The sequence below is a fragment of the Schistocerca americana genome, chromosome 2 (assembly GCF_021461395.2).
Source record: "Schistocerca americana isolate TAMUIC-IGC-003095 chromosome 2, iqSchAmer2.1, whole genome shotgun sequence".
Taxonomy (NCBI): Eukaryota; Metazoa; Arthropoda; class Insecta; order Orthoptera; family Acrididae; genus Schistocerca; species Schistocerca americana.
The window spans coordinates 311,938,673-311,962,169 of NC_060120.1; the positions used below are offsets into that span (position 1 = coordinate 311,938,673).

Below are 23,497 nucleotides of genomic sequence, written 5' to 3' on the forward strand. Positions count from 1 at the left end.
TGCCTCTTTTTCTTTATCTACATCTTGCAAAATGACCATTACATGCAAATTAAATAAATTAGAGCTCATACAGAGGTTTACTGATATTGACATTCATTCTTCTCATCCCCAGTTTGTGAATGGAACTGGCAAGGTAGTGGTACCAGAGGTACTCCCTCCCACATTCCATTAGGAGGCTTGCTGAGTAAAGATGTGGAAAATTAAACTTATCATAATATTCTGTACACTATTAGGGTGACCAAATGTACAGAAATGTCACAAGTAATGAATGTAATGTTACACGAGTATTGCATACAAGGATGTAGCCAGGATTTGATCAAAAAAGAGGGGGAGGGGGGGAGGGGTGGCAGGGTCTGATTTGTTAAAGAGGACCTTAAAAAAACTCATTTCTTCATTTATTCTGAAAATTTCCATAAAGTATGAGAAACCATTTTATTCGACAATGATCTTGGAGTTTTCACCAAGGGGAGATATGATCTCATTACTTAGGACTGCTATATTTGGCAAACCACTAACAAGCATTCAATCTCCAATCTTCCTTCACCCTCCCAGGTCATTTTACACTCTTCTTCTTTCAGTCTGGATTTGAGTTGAGGAAGTTATTAGAAATGTTTGAGTGCAAATATTTTGCAACACCATGATTTTTATCAACAGGGCTTTTGGAATAAAGGGAGTTCTGTTTCACAGGGGATCTAGAACAATTTTTGGTAGCAAAAATGCAAAGGATTTTGAGTTATTCAACCTTACATTTTCCCAAATTTCCTCATTTAAGTATGCATCTCTCACTTCTTGCAGTGTACAAAAGATCATTTTCTGCATTAAAGAATATCGCAACATACAAACATGTGTGCCTAAACGGGGAGAATCTAGATTATTATTTATTTATTATATGGCTTTTAGTGCCAGGAGTCTCTGAAGAGATGCTCGGCTTACCTTTGATGCAGTACTTTACATTTAAGCAAAGGGTTAGGTCTTTAATGGAACTGAAATCTGTTGAGAAAGAAAGGTGTTTGGAAGGAACTGGTTGTGGCCTATAGTAAGTGACCAACCATACCATTTGCTAAACTGAAAACCATTTTCAATCCACTTCGCCTCCTGAATCAAGCAGCGTTACCCCAAGTCGGTGGAGAATTTGGAAAAACTGGTTGTTATACATTGTTTTAAAATAAAATAAAATGCACCACAACAAAATATTGAATTCTGACGTTGCATGTTCTTCCTTTAATTGTGCCTGTTTAGTTATTTGGTAGGGCATGAATGGATGCATATTTTAAGATTTAATTGTGCGTGGACTTTCTGGCTTCAATTATTATAGTATTACAATAGTGTATGTTGATTTTGCATGAAAGGGGGAGAGATGAATGCAGGGCACAGTCAGCTTTGATGTATTCAATCAGCCCACTGAAAAAATCTTTTAGAAATGAATGAACTATATAATTTACTACCATCAAATACTCCTTTCTATCTCCACAAACCCATCCTCATCATTCTGTATCGGAACTGTTTTTCATAACTGAGTACCATCTGGATAACCAGACTGGGTGATGTTTTGTCATTTGGGCTACTAATGATAGAATATTTAGTAACTATTTTAAAGAAATACACCCATCACCTTTTGTGTGATATTTTTGTTGATACACATGATTTTTGGGCAACACAGACAAATCCAAGTGTATTTGTATGCGCTAATTTTAATATAATGTTATTTGTAATGATATTTACCACTTCAGTGCCTTGTGAAATACTGAAATATTGCAATCCCAAAGTTCTTCCAGGCTCCAAATAACAACTCCAGTGCTGCTGTAGATACATAGATAGACAGCTAGGTAATTAAGCTCTTACAGTGGTGTGTACACATTTTTAAAATACCATAACACTAGCAGGTGAATCAAAATCTGTTTTCCTTTTCTTTCTTGTTGCAAGCCTATCCATAATTAGAAACTACCACAACAGCACACAGCACAAAAACAATAAATGATAGTACTTACTTTAAATTTAATAGCAAATAAGAACTGAACTGATTAACAAAACAACAACTGAGCTCAGGCAAGGCCAACAATTGTCTTTGCTAAAATAGGTATGGGTGATGACCAGCAGTGCTACAGATGTATGGACAGTTTAAATCTATCATTGACCTTGCTGACTATTGATAGTGCATATCCCATTTTTGTTGTATGATTGAAAATCAAAATATCTTTCAGTTTCACTCCACAGTAACTCGGTCATATGTAATTTCATTTAGATGATTTTTGGTGGGGGGGGGGGGGGGGGGGGACTCCAGATCTCTGGACTCACCTTGTTACTTATAGTAGCCACAAGGCTGAACAGTACTCATCATATGGTTTCCTTATAAAGAAAGTGTAACTGTTTTCTGTCTGTGATGGTGTGACTTGCAACTTAATCCATTGTGTTAATATTTATTTTATATCCTTGTAACTGCTTTAATTCCTTCTAGTTGCTTTCAAACATGCCTCTTATGCATCTGTCCTGAAACCTAATTTAGAAGCAGATACAGGCATAGAAGATTCAAACCAGTGTATGGGATATCAGGGTGCACTGACATATTTAATCCCTTCATCCATCATTACATAATGAAATAATGAGCAGGCAGCCATTAACATATAGGAGGCAGGCAACCTACTAACTCATAAACAAATTTTTAACGCATTTTGTCAAATTTTCTGTGCTTGTGGGTTATATGAAAAGAGACCGACTTGTGCCAATGGTTGTACTGGTACATTGAAGGTGCACAACTGTGGAATTAAAAGTTCTATTAATGAGTAACATGAGTTTGTAACTGAAGAGAAGCCTGTTTCTAACAAGAGTATCACATTAATTTTTAATGTGTGGAGACATACCTCTAGATGTAGTTTTTTGAGTCATCTGTCTCCTGACTGGTTCGATTTGGCCCACCACAAACTCCTCTACAATACCAACCTCTTCATTTTATGACAGCACTTGCATCCTATATCATTAATTATTTGCTAGATATATTCCAGTCTCTGTCTTCCCTTACAGCTTTTACCTTCAACTCTTCCCTTAGTAACATGGAGTTTATTCCCTGATGCCTCAACACAAATTCTATTGTCATCTCCCTTCTTCTTGTCAGTATTTTCCATGTGTTTCTTGCTTTGTCCGTTCTGTGCAGAACCTCCTACTTCCTTATCTCAGTAGTCCATCTGATATTCAACACTCTTCTGTAGCACCATATCTCAAACACTTCAATTCTCTACATTTCTAGTTTTCCTGCTGTCCATGATACACTACCATACAATGCTATATTCCAAATGCACATTCTCAGAAATTTCACTCTCAAATTAAGGCTTATCTTTTTTATCAGTAGACTTCTCTTGGCCTGGAATGCCACCTTTTCCTGTTTTAGTGCGATTTTTATATTCTTGCTTCATCCATCATGGGTTGTTTTTCTTCCATCGTACCAGAATTCTTGAACTACATCTTATTTGTGACCACCAGATTTGATATTCAGTTTCACACTATTTCTGCTATGTCTCATTACTTTTGTCTTTTTCTGGTGTACTCTCAATCCATATTCCATACTCAATACCCAGTTCATTCCACTCAACAGTTTGTGTAATTCTTATTTACTTTCTCTGAGAATAGTGATGTCACCAGCGAATCTGATCATTGATATTCTTTCACCCTGAATTTCAATCTCATTCTTGAACCTTTCTTTTATTTCAGTTTTTTCTTCTTCTGTATATAGATTAAATAATAAAAGACTCCATCTGTGCCTTACATCATTTTTAATCCTAGCACTTCATTCTCTGTCTTAAGATGTTGTTGGTCCCCCCTGACTCTTGTACATATTATGTACTTCCCATCTTTCGCTGTAGCTTACTCCAATTTTTCTCAGAATTTTGAACATCTAGCACGCCATTTCACATTGTTAAGCACTTTTGTATCTTGATTTTTCTTCAGTCTTGCATCCATTATCAAGTGCAAAGTAAGAATTACCTGTCTGGTGCTACCTTTTCTAAAGCCAAACTGATCATCATCTAACAGATCCTCAATTTTCTTTTCTGTTCTTATGTATATTGTTCTTGCCAGCAGCTTGGATGTGTGAGATGTTAAGCTTACTGTGGGATAGTTTTTGCACCTATCTGCCCTGATATCTTCAGAATTTTGTGGATGATATTTTTCTGGAAGTCTGATGGTATGTCACCAGTCTCATAAATTATACAAACACATGAATAGGCCATTACCTCAATGATTTAAGAAATTCTGATGGAATGTTATCTATCCCCTCTGCTTTATTTGATCTCAGGTCTTCCAGAACTCTTTTAAGTTCTGACTGGATCTCCTATGTCTTCCTTATTGACTCCAGTTCCTTCTTCTATGAAGTCATCAGACAAGCCCTCCCCTTCATAGGGCCTTTAATGATCTCTTTCCACCTATCTGCTCTTTCCTCTGTGTTCAATAGTGGAATTTCCATTGCACTCTTAATGTTACCAGCCTTGATTTTCATTTAATTGAAGAATTTTGTATATTCTGAATAAGTCCTTCAGTCATTTGTTTTTTGATTTCCTCCCATTTTTGTTGCAGCCATTTCACCTTGGCTCTCCTGCACGTCCTATGTATTTCATTCCTGAGTGATTTATGTTGCTGTAATCATGTATTTCCCTGGACATTTTTGCACGCCCTCCTTTCATTAATCAAGTATTGAAAACATCCTGTCATTCCAGTATATACAAAAGGTGAGACAGATAATTTAAATAAATAGCTACAGACCCATTATAATTTCCTCCTGCATTTCAAGCATATTAGAAAAAGTTATGTATGAAAAACTTATGAAATTTGTAAATAAAAACAATAACCTATATAATGAACAACGTGGATTCAGAAATTAGAGGTCAGCGATAACTGCTATTTATATTTAGTGCAGCAACTGCATATTAAGCCTGAGGTACAGGAGACTGGAATCAATAGGAGTATTTATTGATATTTCAAAAGCTTTTGACATGATTGACCGTAAGATTCTGCCATCAAAACTTGAACAATACGGTATTCGAGGTCTGTCCAGCAATCAGTTCCTTCCCGAGCATTTGTAAGCAAGCAGTGTGCATCAAGCACACAAATATCCACCTAAAAACTATAACTGAACACTTATCAGACTATAAACAAATTAGATATGGTGTACCCCAAGGATCAGTAAGGAGACCCCTTTTATTCCTTCTTTATATAAAGGATCTCAGCCTAAATGTGGATGCACAGAAAACAGTCATATTTGCATGTGACATCACAATTTTACTAAAAGGAGACAGCAGTGAATGGCTACAGCAATCAGTAAACATTGTCACAAAACAGATTAGCAGCTGGGCATAGAATAATCAGCTTGTAATAAATAGTAAAAAAACCATTGTACTAAAATTCCAGAGTGAAGGACATTTTTATGCTATTGGTCTCTATCAACAATGAATTGGTTGGTAATGGTACTGAAACCAAATTCTTAGGACCTTGGCTGCAGAGCATTGTAAAATTGAATAAGCATATTTAATACCTAAATGCAGAGCTGTGCAAGACATGTCACCTCCTTTGCTAACCAAAATCATGCTGTAGTGACAAAACAGTAGTGAATGCATACCATGCATTCTTACCGTAAGTATGGAGTCACTTTCTGGTGAAACTCTAAAACAGCTAATAGCCCTTTCAAACTACAAAAAAGGGCCATTAGAAACTTGTTTGGATGCAAACCTAGAGACTCTTAAAAAATACCTGGCATTCCCCCATTACCATGTGTATACATTATGGAAACCATTATATTCTTTAAAACAAATGTAATAGGTAAGGACTGAAAACTGCAAAACAGTTCTGATATACATGGTCACTTTACCAGACAAAACAAACATTTACATGTAACCCATATCAACACACCTATGTCCCAAAAAGGTACTTTCCACGTGGAAGTTGAACATCATCATCATCATCATTTAAGACTGATTATGCCTTTCAGCGTTCAGTCTGGAGCATAGCCCCCCCTTATAAAATTCCTCCATGATCCCCTATTCAGTGCTAACATTGGTGCCTCTTCTGATGTTAAACCTATTACTTCAAAATCATTCTTAACCGAATCCAGGTACCTTCTCCTTGGTCTGCCCCGACTCCTCCTACCCTCTACTGCTGAACCCATGAGTCTCTTGGGTAACCTTGCTTCTCCCATGCGTGTAACATGACCCCACCATCTAAGCCTGTTCGCCCTGACTGCTACATCTATAGAGTTCATTCCCAGTTTTTCTTTGATTTCCTCATTGTGGACACCCTCCTGCCATTGTTCCCATCTACTAGTACCTGCAATCATCCTAGCTACTTTCATATCCGTAACCTCAACCTTATTGATAAGGTAACCTGAATCCACCCAGCTCTCACTCCCATACAACAAAGTTGGTCGAAAGATTGAACGGTGCACAGATAACTTAGTCTTGGTACTGACTTCCTTCTTGCAGAAGAGAGTAGATCGTAGCTGAGCGCTCACTGCATTAGCCTTGCTACACCTCGCTTCCAGTTCTTTCACTATGTTGCCATCCTGTGAGAATATGACAAATTTCCTGAAAACATAAAAGCTATTACTGAGATTAAAACCTTTGGAAAATCTCTAAAGTCATATTTACAGCACCATGCTTGTATTCCATTGATGAATATTTAAATTTATGAAGAGTGTTTTCTAAATACTTTATGTATAAAGTGTATTATTGTAATCTTAAATAAGTAAGCCTATAAATGACTTTCATAAGTATACTTATAACTTGACTTGTCCAGTGGCTTATACAAAAGATGCTTTTGTAGACAAGAGGGAACAATGAGTACAATAAAACTGACGTAGTTCTTCTGCTATGCTAGGTTTCTTCAAAGTTACCTTCCTTGTACCTACGTGTGACAGTCCAACATCTGTGATTGCCATTTTTAAAGATGTTCACTCCTCTTCAACTGAACTACCTACTGTGATACTCCTTACTGCAGTATCCACATCCTTAGTGAACTTAAAACATATCTCATCATTCTTCAGTACTTCAGTAACCCACTTTTTTCCACACTGATTCTTCTGTAGAAACTTTAGGCTACTCTCCATCAGTACAAAATTATGATCTGAGTCTGTATCTGCTCTTGGGTATGCCTTACAGTCCAGTGTCTGATTTCAGAATCTCTGTCTGACCTTGATGTATCCAACTAGAATCTCCCTGTATCTCCAGATCTTTTCAAAGTATACCTCCTCCTCTAGTGATTCTTGAACAGAATATTTGCTGTTATCATCTAAAATTAATTGCAAAACTCAATTTGTCTTTCTCCTCTTTTGTTCCTATTATGCAGCCCATGTTCTCCCATAACCCTTTCTTCTATTCCTCCCCTACTGCATTCTGTTCCCCATGACATTAGATTTTCATCTCCCATTACATACTGAATAACCTGTTCAGTATCTCGTATACTGTACTTTCTCCATATCTTCATCTTATGTTTGTGATGTTGGAATGTATACCTGAACTATCATTGTTTGTGTTGGTTTTCTGTTGAAGCAAATGAGGAGAACCACAACACTGAATGGTTCACAGTAGTTCGCTCTTGGAAAAATCTTATCCCTGAACTTTTCAGAAAACCTCAATCCCTGGCCTACTTTTCTATAACGATTCCTACTCTTGTTGTACGATTTTCTGCTACTGTTGATATTTCCCTAAATTTGTCTGACCACAAAACATAATATTCTCTCCATTTCACTTTACTGACCCCGACTTCACCCAGATTGAGCCTCTGCATTTCCCCTTTCAGAGTTTTTAGCTATCCTACCACATTCAACCTTATGATATTCCTTGCTCTTATTCATAGAATGTTATTCCTTTGTTGATTATTCCATTTCTTTCTCATGGTCACTCCCCCTTGGCAGTACACTCCCAGAGACCTGAATGGGGGTCTAACATGGAATCTTTTGCCAGTGAAGAGATCATCACAAAACTTTTTCAATTACAGGCTGCATGTCTTATTATGTGTCTTTAATGCATTGTTTTCAATTGCCTTTTACATCCTCATGCTATTTATCATTGCCGATTCTTCTGCCTTTTTGGTGCAGTTTCTGACCCCAGTGGCGAGAGAGTGCCCTGAAACTCTGTCCACTCCTCTATCCTCTTTGACAAGGCTGTTGGCAGAGTGATGGTGGCCACCTATGCCAGATGCCTTTGGCCACCATTACTGATGATTGTTATTCCTAATTTTAGCAGCAGCTGGGTTCAAACTTGGGATTCAAGACATTTGGTTACTAGTCAAAGACACTACCCCTAGACAATGGGTGTATATTATCTGACAAATGCATAACTGCCTACAGACTATATGAAAATACTTTTGTCATACTATATTATGAAATTTTTGTGCTAATTTACCAAAATAAAATTATCAGCCATGAAAATATGAAAATAACGTCCTTTTTTCATCTCAATTCATAACATTTTTCAGATGAAGGCTCTGGAGGTGGGGATGCAAGAGAATGTGATGATCGCATTGTGATGCCATGTGATTCAGAAGACTTCATTATGGTGAATCTTATTTCAAACAGTTCATAAATGTATTATAATTTTATTCTTCACTGTCAACTTGGCTGAAAATTTTGGAACTGGATTGTTATATCTTGTATTAGATTCCTGATCTTGTGATTCAGTTGAAACTGATTTTTGTTCCACTTTATTGTGGTATGAGAAATTTGGATGTTCCATGGAAAATGGAAATAAAATATCAAAACACTTTAAATTCACATATTATCTCAAAGGCACGGCAATATCTGAAAATCACATGTATCACATCTCGCGTTATTTTTAGTTATGTGGTTGATTAGCACTAGAATGTGTACAACAACACTGCTTCAGAGAAGTCTTGTGCTTTAGTACTACTTTGTTGAATTACAGGTCTCTTTTACTTCCTATATTCAGGATTTAAAAAAATGAACTCAGTGGCTACTTTTACGCTTCATGACCGTTACACAATGTTTGAATTGTGTAACTTACACTTGATTTTACTGACATGAAAGTTAATAAATGTGTAGTTTGCTCACTGTACCTGTACAATTAACATTCAGATGGTTGGTGAATTCATTCTACACATGATAATTCATCTGCTTTGCTCTCACACTTCTACCACAATGATAACTGATTTCACTCAATTGCAGGATATCTTTGGATTAATAATAGTCACAGGGCAATGAGTTAGTTTCAGTTGCTGTATACATGACCCATAAGTCACTAATACAAGTGGATGTGATATGAAGCCTGACAGATGCATGAAGATTTGAGAAGAAAGATCTTTGCTGGATTCCAAGAGATAACACTATGCAACAAAATATTTTTTTCACTGCTACTGGATTGAAGATATGTTCCTTATAGTAATTCATATGTGCTGAATACAGAACTGCAGTCAGATTTGCTCTGGCATATCAGGAAAAAATATTACATACATGTAAAGGTTATCAAGGATAATGCTATTAACTAAGTTGAACTGCGAATGTGAGAAATTTTAGGGAAATTAATGCGTGTGCTTTGGGATGAAAACACTAAATATAATAATTAAGAAGTGAACTATAAATGTTTATTCCACTCTGAAATGAGTCAGAGACCCTTAGTTACACTAAGATTGATAATTGATTGGTTTAAAAGTGTGTAGAACTTCTTGCTTTCTGCCTGTGAACATCTTCTGTGCCTCACTGCAATAACCAACAGTAATTCCCCATCATGTTTGGATTTAAGTGGCCTAAATATCTTGCTTCCATTGTGACATCTCCTGGTGTAATTTTTTGCTGTGCTTGTCACTCATGGCTCCAATATTTGATGGAAAGTAGGTGAGATGTGAATCTGAGAAATCCATCTTTAGTGACATTCAGCAACTGAGGTGCTGGAAGGCTGTTAGCAAGTTGTCCACAATTTCTGCATAGTTGTCTGCTCTGTGGTTCCCAAGAAAGTTGTGCACGACAAGGACAAATGTGTCCCAAGCTGCTGGTTCTCATTCCGTGAGTTCCAATCTGAATTGTGGATCTTGAATCAACTGTCATATTTCTGGTCCAACAAAGATTCCTGCTTTCAATTTTACGTCAGTTTTCATCTTTTAGGTACTGAAAACCATGATTTGTGTTATCTATCACTGCAACAAACTGTTTCATAAGTCTCCGTTCGTTGTGGAGTGGAGGTAGGTAAATATTATTATGATCCACAAGAGTTATATGTTGCACGTTGTGCTGTCCAGCTACAGGTAAATTTCAGGGTTGCCAGTTTTTCACTGTGTAGTGAGTCTTGTCATCGCGACTATTACATAGGCAAAGAAAGCACATGTACTTTGTATACCCAGTCTGCATTCCTAACAGAAGAGCTACAATCTTCAAATCACTGCTAACATTTCAATTGTGCTCAGATTACTTAATCAGTATCAAGAGAGTCTTCATTGTTTTGTAGGTTTGCTTCATTCCCATGACATGAGCAATAGGAATTGATGGTTTCTGGTTGCCATTGTGTAGTAGTGCAGCTTTGAGAGTACTTGAGCCAGAGTCAATAAAAAGTCTCCACTCTTCTGCAACATATATGTTATCTAGTTCCTTTATGAGTCCTGTCAGGTCATAACAGAAAGAAACACCATGTTCAACAACATAGTATGCTGCGAATTTCATGTGGCAATCTCTAAAATACATAACAGTAGTTCCCTCTCAAGTAAGTTCCACTCCTTCAGCCTGAAAATCAGCAATTTAGACTTTTCTTTGAACAGGGACAAATTGTGAACCAGGTCATCCAGTTCAATTTGGCTGATCAAATGTCGCTTTTTAATGATATTGTTGGGATCATTAATGTATTCTATAGCTTCAGCATCACTGTCATTACCCTCAGTATCATTTTCTTCATTGTTAATTGCATCAGATGAAGCAGGAATTGGTACTGGTTAATCTGTACCATGTGCGACAAGCTTTAGAACAGATTGACAATCTGGATACATGATTTTTGACTTGTTCATCTTGCTGCACCCAGATATGTTGGTCAAGCAGAAATAGCAATCTGAGTGGTCTTCTCTCTGCTCCCGCCAAAACATAGGAACAGCAAAAGGCATTCAATTTCACTTGCTGTTTAACCACTGGGTTAGTCAAGAGTAACAGACTTTGCAGCAGGGATGGGGAGCCTAGCGTTTTGTTTGATCTCTGACTTCACATCTGAAGTAATGTTTTTAAGCTGCACGTAGCTTTCTGAACATGTTCTTGCCCTGATTGGATGTTGTTTTGTCACAAATGTAGCAAAAGCAGTCCGGACAATTCAAACAACTGCACCTGTTCAATTTTCGTTTATTGAATCACCACACACTGAATTATGGAATGACTTATATGAACTCACTTAAATACATATTACTGCAACTGTTGATTAACAAAACATGGGACCACACTAGCATGAACTATTCTCTAGTCAACTCCAAATCAGGCTGATGTACTAACAGGAGAAACTGCATGGGAGCTAACCTCATAAAACTAATTGAAACCTGTGTGCATGCTGTAGCTTGCAGACAAGTTAGAAATTGTCGTGGACTAATTAGATTGCCCAAGAGTGCCTGTTTGTTTGTACCACTGGACATGTATCTTTGCAGTGACACATAAAGTACAGTAACCCTGTGAATATACACACATACACAAACTCTATCACACTTACATAACAATCACATTATTTTCACCCAGTAGCAAATTCATTGTTGCATAGTATAAGAAAAGACTAAGATGATGATCTGCCATATTCAGCCTTAAGATTATTAATAAAAAAAATTGAACCTCTGAAATTGTTCAAGCCAGCCATTTTAGATGGTTCTAGAGTCCACATTTGCAGATGCCAATAGTGAATTGTAGATCCATATGACCTTGCTCTATCAAATTGAGATATTAATGATCCTTTATAGTTTGTAATTGTGTCTGTCTGTTTCTTCTGAAATGAGCTTCTGCTTACCTATTGCTAGACACATAATTTAGAATTAATCTGCAGTTTGATTTACTTATAAGGCATGTACAGCACCTTGGTAATTTGCTACAGGAACCAAAGCCATGGTTGTAATAGTCTTCATAAATGTTTTCTAGTACACTGTCATCAGTGTCTTCAAATACCCTGGGCCTTGACTTTTTGGGTGGCAATAGTCCATACTCACTTTGATTGGACTGTTCCTGTTACTTTGGAGATGAGTGTCATGTACTGATTGAACACATGCCTTCAGACTCAGGTTCTTCCTGTTCTTCAAAATCGGTATATAGATACTGCATAACATAATATATTTATGTGTTATTCCTATTATATTTCTGAATACAGATAGCTTGTTAGTGGTATGCCCACACAGAATGCTGCATATTGGTTTCAGCAACAGAGTAGATCACACGACTGTGTTCAGAAGTAGCCCTGCCTATTATGAGATAGAAGGTGCCTATGACAGGCTGGAGTAGGTGGTACTGGGCAAATGTATGGGGCAGAGCTTGCATTTACTGTACGTCTGTTGCAGGGGTATCAGCCATGGGACAAGGAATTGGGAGCAAGGATGGAACAGGGGTAGACAGGAAATTGTGTAGGTTGGGTGAGTTGCAGAATACCACTGTGGGAGGGGAGGAAGGATAATAATTCCCCATTTCAGGGTGTGGAAAGAGGTAGTTAAAATCCTAGCAGAGAATGTGGTTCGGTTGCTCCAATCTGGGTAATATTGAGTTATGAAATAGGAGTTCTTGTATGGAAAGGCAGTGGGTATATGGGGCATAGTGGATGAATGGGGAGACAAGGCATGGGAGATCTTTTTCTGGACAAGAAGTGGAAGGTAATTTTGGTCTGTGATGACCTTGCATACATAAAGAGGGACTGTTAGACTGTTAGTGACTACAGCTGCAATGACCATGGTAATGTATGACCTCCTTCCTTTGTCACCACATCCAACTATATTGTCACTCAGAATTGCTTCTCCTTTCAAAGAATTGACTACAGAAATCCATGGTGCAGCAGTGGGCACTCATCTGACAACAGCCTTTGCCATCCTATTCAGGGGTCATATAGAGGAATCCTTCCTAAGCAACCAGAATTCCAAACCCTTCATCTGGTTCAGATTCATCATTGACAACTTAATGATTGGGACTGACAAGCACTGCCAAACTGCAGACAGCTGGTCCACCTAGTTGCTGAGCATGCCGTGAAGAACTACGTGTTTGATTTCAGTGACTGCTTCACAGATTGTGCCATCTGCATTTCTTCCAGCAACACAAGATTTTCTGAATTTCACAGACGAGAACTCTAACTGCAACGTATTCTTCCCTTCCTGTAACCCCACTGGCCTCAACCTTTGCTAGTCCTTATCCCCCACCTGCCTTTCTCCCCTGCTTCTACTCCAGTCCTACACATGCCTTCTGTACCAAAAGAATACCTGCATAGTCCTTTCCCTTTACTGTTTCTCTCCTTTTCCCATCCATCCTCCCACCTCCCCACATTTCTCTACGACCACTAACTGCCCTAGCAAAGATTGGTCAGGCCATAGTGCTTTGGGACAACATTGACCGTGTGTGTGTGTGTGTGCGTGTGTGTGTGTGTGTGTGTGTGTGTGTGTGGGCACTCGCACGTGCACGCATGTGTGAATCTTTGAATATTTATGTTTTGTTTACTATCTAACAACCTTTTTTCAATGTGCCTGCCCACTATTTGTCACCGTATCTGTGTGCTGAGTAGCAGTTTATTCTTTCCATATTGTTGTAATTCATATTCATATTTATTTATCAACCATTGACCATGTACATGTAATGGTTTTTGTCAGGTATGTACATGTAACAGATAAGAATATTTGGATACATTCATAAGTGGCAAACATACATTATGTAAAACACAGTAAACAATATTAATAAATGGGTTAACAGAATGAAAATATATGTCACAATATACTACATATACCAGTATACTCTTTACCACTGAAACACTTAAACTTTCCATTAGCCATTAATTCCACTACATTAAAAAATAAATAAAACTTGCAACGAAATTATACAAAGAAATTAAACAGTGCATAAGTGTCAGCTGTTGGCAGTGTCTTTCTTGCAGGTCCGACACTAGTATGGTGCCTGATATTTTCATTGGGAAAACAAGTGCTCCAAAAAGAATATAACACAGTTTTAATACTCATCTTCACTCATTGATAACTGTAGAACAGCTTTATTGTCTAAGAGTAGTGTTTTTTTTAATTTCATGAATGAGAATATTGATTGTTGTATACTAGTCACTTGTCAGTACATTAATTTTTCACATTGCTGTTAACTGCTATCTTAGTTGCATTTCATTTAAATAATCTTTCATTGTAAAATCACTTTTGTAAGAAGATATGCTTCAATAGTTTTTTAAAGCAGTCTTTACTGTCTTGAGGTAATTTATGATTCAATTTTAATCCCTAGATATTCAATATTGTTTTGAGTTCTCACTTCGTGTTTTCTTTCTAGGTGTAGGCATTTACTATTTCTTGTGTTGTGTTTGCGTATAGAGCAGTTTGTGGTATAGTGATACATATTTTTTCCTGAATTGCTCTAATGTTTGGAAAATACATTCACAAGTGACAGTCAAGATCCCTAACTCTTTAAAAAATTCATGGCACTAAATCCACTTATTCTTCTTCATTATTACACTAAGAGTTCTCTTTTGAAATTTGAAAATTTTTCAGAGGTTCTGTTTGCTAGAGTCCCAGAAAATTATATCATGTCTTTTGACTAAGTGAACATATGCATATGAAGTTATTTTTAGGCCATTACTATTACACACTGATGCTAATACCCTTAAGTCGTAGCATGCAGATGATATTCTTTTTGCTGTATTTGTGATATGTTCTCTCCACTTCATTAGCTTCACTATATACAGCTCTAAAAATTTTATGTCAATTACAGAGCTTATGGAGTCACTTTTAAATTAATTTGGTATTGTTGTTATTTTTGTTTATATAGAAATACATGCTGTTTGGTTTCTTTACATTAAGGGTTACTTCATTCTCTTCTGACCATTTATGTACATCTTTTAGCATACCATGAGCTTTGCACAGTAGCAGCCCTGCTGTTTCCAGCAAACAAAATTTCGTCTCCCTGCAAGTTATTAATATTGATGTGTAATAGAATTTGATTCAGTATACTACGATGTTGGCGATGTTATGTTTAGAATCAGAAAGAGGTTTTAATGTACAACTGAGATTTCTTCTGGTATGTTAAATTTGTGCTCTGTGTACTCTTTCCATGAGATATAACTGAACTACCTGTTTACCACTCTTCTTATTCCTGGCATCTTTAGTTTTTGGAGGAGTACTTTGTGATCTACTGTGTTGAATGCTTTGGACAGATCTAAAAAAATTCTGCTACACAATCATCTCCATCCAGGTCCTCCATTATGATTTTGGAAAATTCTGCTACCGTTGCTTCTGTATCACTGCTCTGCATGAACCCAAATTGTGATTTATTAGAAAGTTATATTTATTAAAGTACCAGGCAAGTCTGTGTTTCATCATAATTTCTATTATTGTTGAATATAAACTGTCCAAATTGCTTTGATTTTATTGTCAAAATTTCATGGGACATTGTCATTTTTGGATTTCTTTGCTGCTAGCAACACATTCATGTATATTCTTTAGTATTTTTGAGAGCAATTGGAACCTCTAGGTCTTTTTATTTGGAGGATTTCATAATCCCCTTGGCGACCAATTATTATTTTCTTTAAAACTTCAATGAAACATAAGAATAACTCATCAGAACCAAATGATAAAAGTGATCATTACAATGACTTTTGTATGAATATTGCATAGCTGAAGACACCTGTAAATTGTCATTACTTTGAATCTACAGATTATTATTATTAAACTAAAATTTAGCTTTTGTTTTTAAAACACCTCTAAAATTAAAGTTTTTATAAGTTGCTGTGCTCTGGGCAAGGAGGGCTTTGCTATTGTTCAGAATCTTTGCAATAATAGAGAATAGTTTTTATAGATGTTGGCCACAGAATCCATCATATGCATGTAATAAATTCTTTTGTTTTAATGTTTAATAGCGTTTTGGGGGTTGTTGACTGGTACCTGCTCTTACACTTCTGTTCACTTTATACTGTTGGTCCTGTACTAAGAAAGATGATGCAGTAAGTTTGCAATATGAATGCTAATAGTCCTTTCTTTGTGTTAATTTATTCTAGCCAAAACAAAATGGTGGAGGAATGGGTGGAGTATGTGACTTACTTCATTGTGGCAGCTCCTTCTGCAGCCCTGGGGAGGTACCATGCAGAGTAGAGAGTAAGTCCACTGATAATATATATGACACTATTAGCTCAGAATAATGTGTCAATCAATGCTTTCCGTCAGTTTGAAATGTCTATGCAGTGGATCATGTCATACTCTTTAAGTAATGTGTATTTTCTTACCCTCTGCATTTTTTACTAAATTTTGCCCTGAGATGGTGCTGAGTAGCAGACTGTGCTGAAACATAATCCAATACGGCACTATAGACTATTCGGTGGCAGTAGTTTATTGTGGAGGAAAGTCAGTCATTTCTGCAGAGCAGTGTTTACGCTGCAACTTTGGCTGGTTTGGCTATTATAAAAATTGCCTCTTATGAACTGTGAGATGCCCACAAAAAGCTATAGACTGTGCAGTTATAATAAGTTTGAGGAACAGGTGTTATAGAGAGGTTATTAGCAAGCCTAGGACCAAAGATCAGTAGAGGAGTTAGGAATTGCTTGAAGTATGTTAGTTAACTAGCGTATTATATGTAGTACCAGACTGACGGCAAGTCATATTTTATGTGCAAAATATTTCATTGGAGTGTTCCTCTGTCTCCCCTATTACCACAAAGTTCCATCCTCTTTCCCATAATGCTTCATCTGCTTCTCTACATTGACCCTTTCCCCTCTCATGATAATGTGTTCACTTCCTATGGTGCAGCTTGTCTGGGTTTGTTTTCATGCCTTATTGTTTGACTCCCCTTTCATATAATTGGACATTGCTCTTACTTTTATCTATCACACTAAACTATTTCCACAATTTAATTCAGTTCTGCTGTAGCCTTTAATTATTGTTTATCACTTGTCTAGCCTTTAATTATTGTTAACCATTTGTTTGGTTCTCCCTGTATGTCTGCTTCCCCCTGACTGCTGACTTATCTGCCCCCTCCATTCAATCCTTTGTCAGTTAATAAAATCTTCACAATGAGTGCAGAAGAACTTTTGCTGAAAAGTAAAATTTGGGATCAAAATAATCTTACTTTTACCATTTATACTTGTTCATTTTGTATGATTTTAGATCAATAATTTTAATGTTGAAGCTTGTGCACAAATAATGTTGTATGACATGTTTAGCAATTTTTTGGAAATTGACAAAAACTGTTAATTACAGAGAGTTGTTGCAAAATAATAATGTAATAGCAGATATGTATTGTTTGTGCACACAGACTGTTGAAAATACTTGGTTGTGCTTTTTAAAATTGCACTAAGAATCATTCTTTTGAAAATAAGTATGTATTAAAATGGAAAAATACTGTTTAGCATTATTCCAGATCATTCTGTACTCTGCTGTAGTGATAAATTTGTTTGGAATCCAAAAGTTGTAAGTAAGAATATTATAACAGGGTATAAAATAATATTTATTGTAAACTGATTACTTCGGTCTTCAGAAAAGTAATAGAACATGAGTTTATCAAGTTGAGACACAAATCTGGTACATTAAACTCAGGTGTCATACTGCAGGTTTCTGTAGAAAAGCCTGCATTTTGGCCCCATGTATTTCATTTTATCCAATAGACTCCTTTTCTTCTCCTTATGAAGTTTCAGTGCACCACTGTAGAGCAGCTGAAAACCAGAAGGCAATGAAAAATTTTGTACTTGATGTTCACAACCAATTTTTACAATGCAGTTCTTTCTTAAGGGCAAAGCACGTTTTGATTATGACACGTGCTTATGCCTCAAGGACTGTGGCTACACAGCTTCAGCCAGAGTTCATCAGTAAATTTCAGAGCAGGCGACTTCTTGAAAACCAACTCAATGGATCCTACATCCTTGATATCTTCCATCATCACTGTCTCCTGAGTGGTCAGTTTTGAAGGTTTAACAAAGGCCTCAGCAATGACATGTTTCCATTCTCAAGGAACCATAACTTATGACACTTTCTTTCATTTGGATAATTGCGAAGTCCCTGTCACAAGGTAGGAAACTATGACCAGAACATGAAAACTTTTGATGTATTTCTGTAAAGTACTGGCAGCTGACCAGATAGAAATAAAACACTAAAACTCTCCAATTATTGTTCTGACCAACACAGTGGTCAAACTGTACAGTTGGTTTGCATTCCATACCTCCTTACAAGCATGTTGTAATCGTACATCACAAATTTAAGCAGATAGGAAACTATTTCAAGTGAATCTCTTCTTGCACTGGATTCATCCTACCGATTTATTGTGATGTTTCTGGTACACGTCATGAACCATGAAACTATATGATGAAGGCCATCTCTGGTAGAATACCATGGAATGCATCAATGTAGGACAAAGTAAAACCTGCTGTAGGTGAACACACATAACATGTATATTGTTGTTCCTTTTAGCCATTTCTGTATTGTTTTTTAGCATTTTGTGTGCTTGGTCTGCTTTTGCACTATGCAACTGACTCAAGTTCTATGTTATGTAATTCTATTTTGTCTGAAGCTATGATCATCTTGTTAAACAACAAATCACTATATCTGCAAGTATCCGACCTAGGTGTTTCGAAATGCCAGTTAAAATCTTTTGAAACATGCTTTGGTAATATGACTGGTTATTGATTTACCAAGAAAATTTTCAGTTAACAGTCATTACATTCTGCAGAGGTTGAGATCAGGGTGCAGACATCCTTTTGACAATTTATTCCTGGTGTAATGGTTCATCTACCTTGAGAAACTCAAAATGTATTGCCGAATCAGAGCCCTGTTGTCATGTGATATGGCATGTGGCCTACTGAAATGTTTTCCTTGACTATTTGTAGGAGTGGTCATTCCACCACTTAATTTATGTTGAAGAGTCCGTATTCATCACTGAGTGTTGCAGAATATGTCAAGTATTGTTTTTTGGCACACTTCTTTCGACTGTACTGTGTACTGGAAAATAGCTTGTTTCCATAAGTATCATCTGTCTTACATTTTTTTAGTCCAGCTGCAATGCCTATATCCATATATTTTAACAAGTGAATGAAGTGCTCATCATATGTCAAGGCATAATATTCTTTATACAGCTTTAATTAATTTCCAAATTTATGTCCTTGCATCCTTCTTTTGAGCACACTTCTGCATTGCATAAACAGTCCTTAATCATGCAAACAATCAATATTATTACCTAGTATTCAACTGGATTATCATATTTCACATTCTCTTTTAATAATATAGCAGTGTTCAGATAGTGTATTATACTTTTTGTTGATGGTAACCACAGAAATATAACTAATTTTGTTCATGTTACATATTTTGTTACTGTAATGGTTTCAGAAGTGTGATGTCCTTGCTGTTTAGTGCTGTCCTTGGATGGTTAATCACTTCTGCCACAGCCAAGATCCATGCAACCAGATCTTTCTTTGACTGCCCACAGGTCTCATTAACAAGACTCTTCATGTATACCTGCAAGTTAAAGTAAAAATAGGGTTAAATCTGGGGTTTAGGTGGCCAAGCACATGGTCCATCTTGACCAATCCAACTAACCATTTAGACTACGTTCATATAGTTTTGGACATGAACTGCAAAATGTACTGCTGCAACATCATGCTGGAACCATAATTCATGCTGAATGTCCAATGGCACATCTTTCAAAATTTCTGCCAGCAATTGTTACAAGAATATCAAGTATCTGAAACCCATTAGATGGGGCGAAAGGATGGATGGCTCATTAACACGACCATTGCAGATACCTGCCCAGATGTTGAGGCTGATGGTGTGCTGAAATCTTCATGTACATGTGGCTTTGGGGTTTTCATGATCCCAGATGTGGCTACTTCGAGTGTTCAGAACATCTTCCCTGTCAAAATACATTGCACAAAATCTGTACTTTCTGAGAGTGATATGTGTGGAGTTACTGTTCATGTGGATCACATTAGACAGATGAGTGATGCACATGCAAGTCACATGTAATGGCTTGGGCACTTGTCAATGGTTACTATTAAAAACAGTCTTGATCACGATTTATTATTAAATAAATCATGATCAAGACTGTTTTTAATAGTAATTATTTATAAGACATTGATCACTGCTGTTCCTGTAATGCATTCAAAAGTAACTTGTCAATGGGTTCTCTTCAACTTAATGAAGCACTTCCTCTTCCAATGCAACAGTTTACCATCTTTTTGGGGCACTACAGTTTGCTCAGTCACTTGTGAATTTCCAACTTTCATCCCACAACTGTTGTTCTTCTCTGACAAACATGAGTCCGGGTGACATGATTTGGAAGTACTCATGGTACAGACTCTGAGCTTCTCTTCCACTATTGCTAGCTTCATCATAGTAACAATATATTGGTGTACTCCGCAAATGTATATTCAGGCATCCTGTTACTGCAATACTTATCACTGTAATGTCAACTGATGCACCACCAGGAAGCATGAAGACAAGGCAGATGGAAACAGAGGATATCACATCATCATACCATTCATGAATGTGGGTAGCATGCCATAACAGGTGAACTGTGTAAGAAACATCTAGTGCAGAGTCGAGCAGCTCTTGTTTTCCTTGCAATGTGGAAATGAACTGTTTCTGGACAGGGGTTTCTATGTAAAACTTAGTCTACTAAGTCCTCTCCTCAACCTCTAGATGTGTAAGATGAATTGTGAAATGCCCCGTATAATACTTCAAGGAAGTCTGATAAGGACCATTAACAATATTGATGAACTAGCAGGTAATGTTCATAGTTCTATAAAACAATATGTAGATGATGCAGCAATGTAGAGGGATGTGACACTTAGAAACTTGTTACAAAATACAGGAAGACTTGTAGGTGATCAGAACTTGTGGCAAAGGTTGGCAGCTGAACTTCAAAATAAATAAATGTGAATGTAATTTGGGCAAATAGGTGAAAAAAGTCTGATAATTTTGAATATATATTAGCAATCAATCTCTAGAATTGCTCACATTGATCAAGTATATAGAAGTATCTGTCTGGAGTGACTGTAAGTAGTATGACCACATATAAAACTGGTCATGAGGAAGGCTTGTGCCTCACTGAGAATGTTGTTGAAGTGTAATTCATCCACAAATAAGACTGAAGTGCTACTGACCTGTTTGATGCCACATAAGTCTCATGGAACTTCTCCATTAATATTCTTCCTGTGATTATTTGATGTGATGAACAGTTATTGAATAAATGTACACATGTCACTATAGAATTCACATTTTCATTCTCTTCCTATTTATTTGATGACTAGTTACCAACATAGAACTGACTTATAAGTTTGCTAGTTCACTGCTGGGCTCAAACTGACTTTTGCTTGGTGCATAATGACTTTAAACTACCTCCATCTAGACAGACCTCAGAAGGCCCAACAATACTGACTGACCATTGTGTCATCCTTAGTCGACAGACATCACTGGATGTGGATATGGAGGGGTCATTACACCACTCTCCTGGCCATTGTTGGTTTTTGTGGCTGGATCTGCTATTTCTCAGTCATCTAGCTCCTCAATTGGTCTCACAGTGGCTGAGGCGTCACCCCCCCCCCCCCCCCCCCCCACTCCCACACACTTGCCAACAGCATTCAACAGACCCGGACGTCAGCCATCCAAGTGCTAGGCACTTATATACTTACAAATGTCAAAAATATAAAATACAGAGCTATTACATTTTAGATATAAACATAAAAGACAAGGACAGTGAAACATACAAAAACAACTTAGTCAATGAATTTATCTTGATTAAATATGAGCTGTAGAACACGTAGAATCAGAAAGTGGCAAAATTATAGGTACTATTTTATGATGTGGAAGTCTTAAAATATGCTGGGATTTTCAATGTCAGCCAGAATATTCTATAAAATTACATATTATAATCTGGATATTTCGTAAATTAATGTATTATGTTAGGAGAGTTATACATTTTTGGGATCAGAAAATTTGGGTTACGCAGCTATAACATTGGAATTTTGATGGGATCACATTTTAAGACTGGAATGTTTTGAAATATGAAAAGTTTGGATAAGATAATTTTTGAAATATTAAGTTTACACAAAAAGTAAAACATTTGCTTGAAAAGAGGAGAATGAGGGCTTTCAAACAATGTATGTTAATTTTAAAACAAACAATTTTTAGTGGAGCTGAATTTTAATGTGCACATGATTTACACTTTACAGGTATTGTAAATTATGAATATTTCTTTGAATAAATTGTTTCTCCACGAACTGTTTACACCAATTTCATCAGCAGACTGTAAATTATCCCACAAATAATTAAATTTAATGAAATACTTGAATGAATAAAAATTTGGTAATTTTATGTGCACATATGTGTATTATGTACACATATGTGTATTATGGAGGGGGGGGGGGGGCATTGTGGGAATTATTTAAAGAGTACAGTTGTAGTAGTTGGAGCTATTTCATCTTGCTTGTGTCAAGGTGCTTACAAGTCCTACATTTGAGCAATTTTTGAGTATTGTTTATGGATCTGGGTCACTTACACTATTTAGATTAATGAGAAAGATAGGAAAGATTCAGAGAAGAATGATACAATTTGGTGTTAATGTATTTGGTTAACATGACCATATCACCAAAATATTCAACAAACTTGAGTGGGGTGCTACAACAAAGCACTATTGTAGCAGGGAGAATCTTCAAAAAAATTTGAAGATCCCACAAGACAAGAAACACATTAATTCCTCTGATTTAGACCTTGTGTAATGATACACGAAAGTAAAATCAGAGAAATTTGACTATGTAGTGAGGGTTATCAACAGTTTTTCTTATTGTATACTGTGATCAGAACAAGAATTGGTAAAATGAGTCTGATACACTATATATCCTCGATCAAACTCATAGTGGCTTGTAGATCTAGATGTATGGGAAGCATCAGATTACCCACAACTATCTGTGCTCATATGGAAAAACCATTGTATTTTGTAAGAGAGACTGCAAAGCTGGTACATATTATAATGAAACTGGATTTATTGCAAGTTATTGTGGAGTGAAATATTTGTAAGACATTTCTCATCATAATTCCTCCAATAATCACTGCACTAATTAATTTGTGGCTACACTGTGAAGGCTAAAAGTGCCTTTTTGCCACTTGGTTAAAGATTGATGCCTGACTGACTGGAACATTCAGCAAATTTGATGGTAGAACTTTCTTTCTTTAAAGTTAAAGAGGCAAAGAGTGGTTCAGTGTTGTATAGAGGAGCATAACTCAGTCAGATGAAGAATGCTCAAGCACATTCTCTCATATTACTGATTTTGCAACATCAGAATTGCTCACCTTAATTTAATATTTGCAAGTATCACATTCTATCCTGAATCTGAAGATGACATTT

General features: G+C 36.6%; 1 protein-coding gene across 1 annotated transcript in view; it reads left to right on the top strand.

Annotated features, from left to right (window-relative positions):
* The window catches only part of LOC124595813, a 224,719-nt gene that overhangs the window by 192,923 nt on the left and 8,299 nt on the right, over positions 1-23,497 (top strand). Inside the window, exons 10-11 of the mRNA XM_047134705.1 lie at positions 8,455-8,534; positions 16,173-16,269. Coding sequence (XP_046990661.1) covers positions 8,455-8,534; positions 16,173-16,269 — 177 coding nt within the window. The remainder of the gene's footprint in view (positions 1-8,454; positions 8,535-16,172; positions 16,270-23,497) is intronic.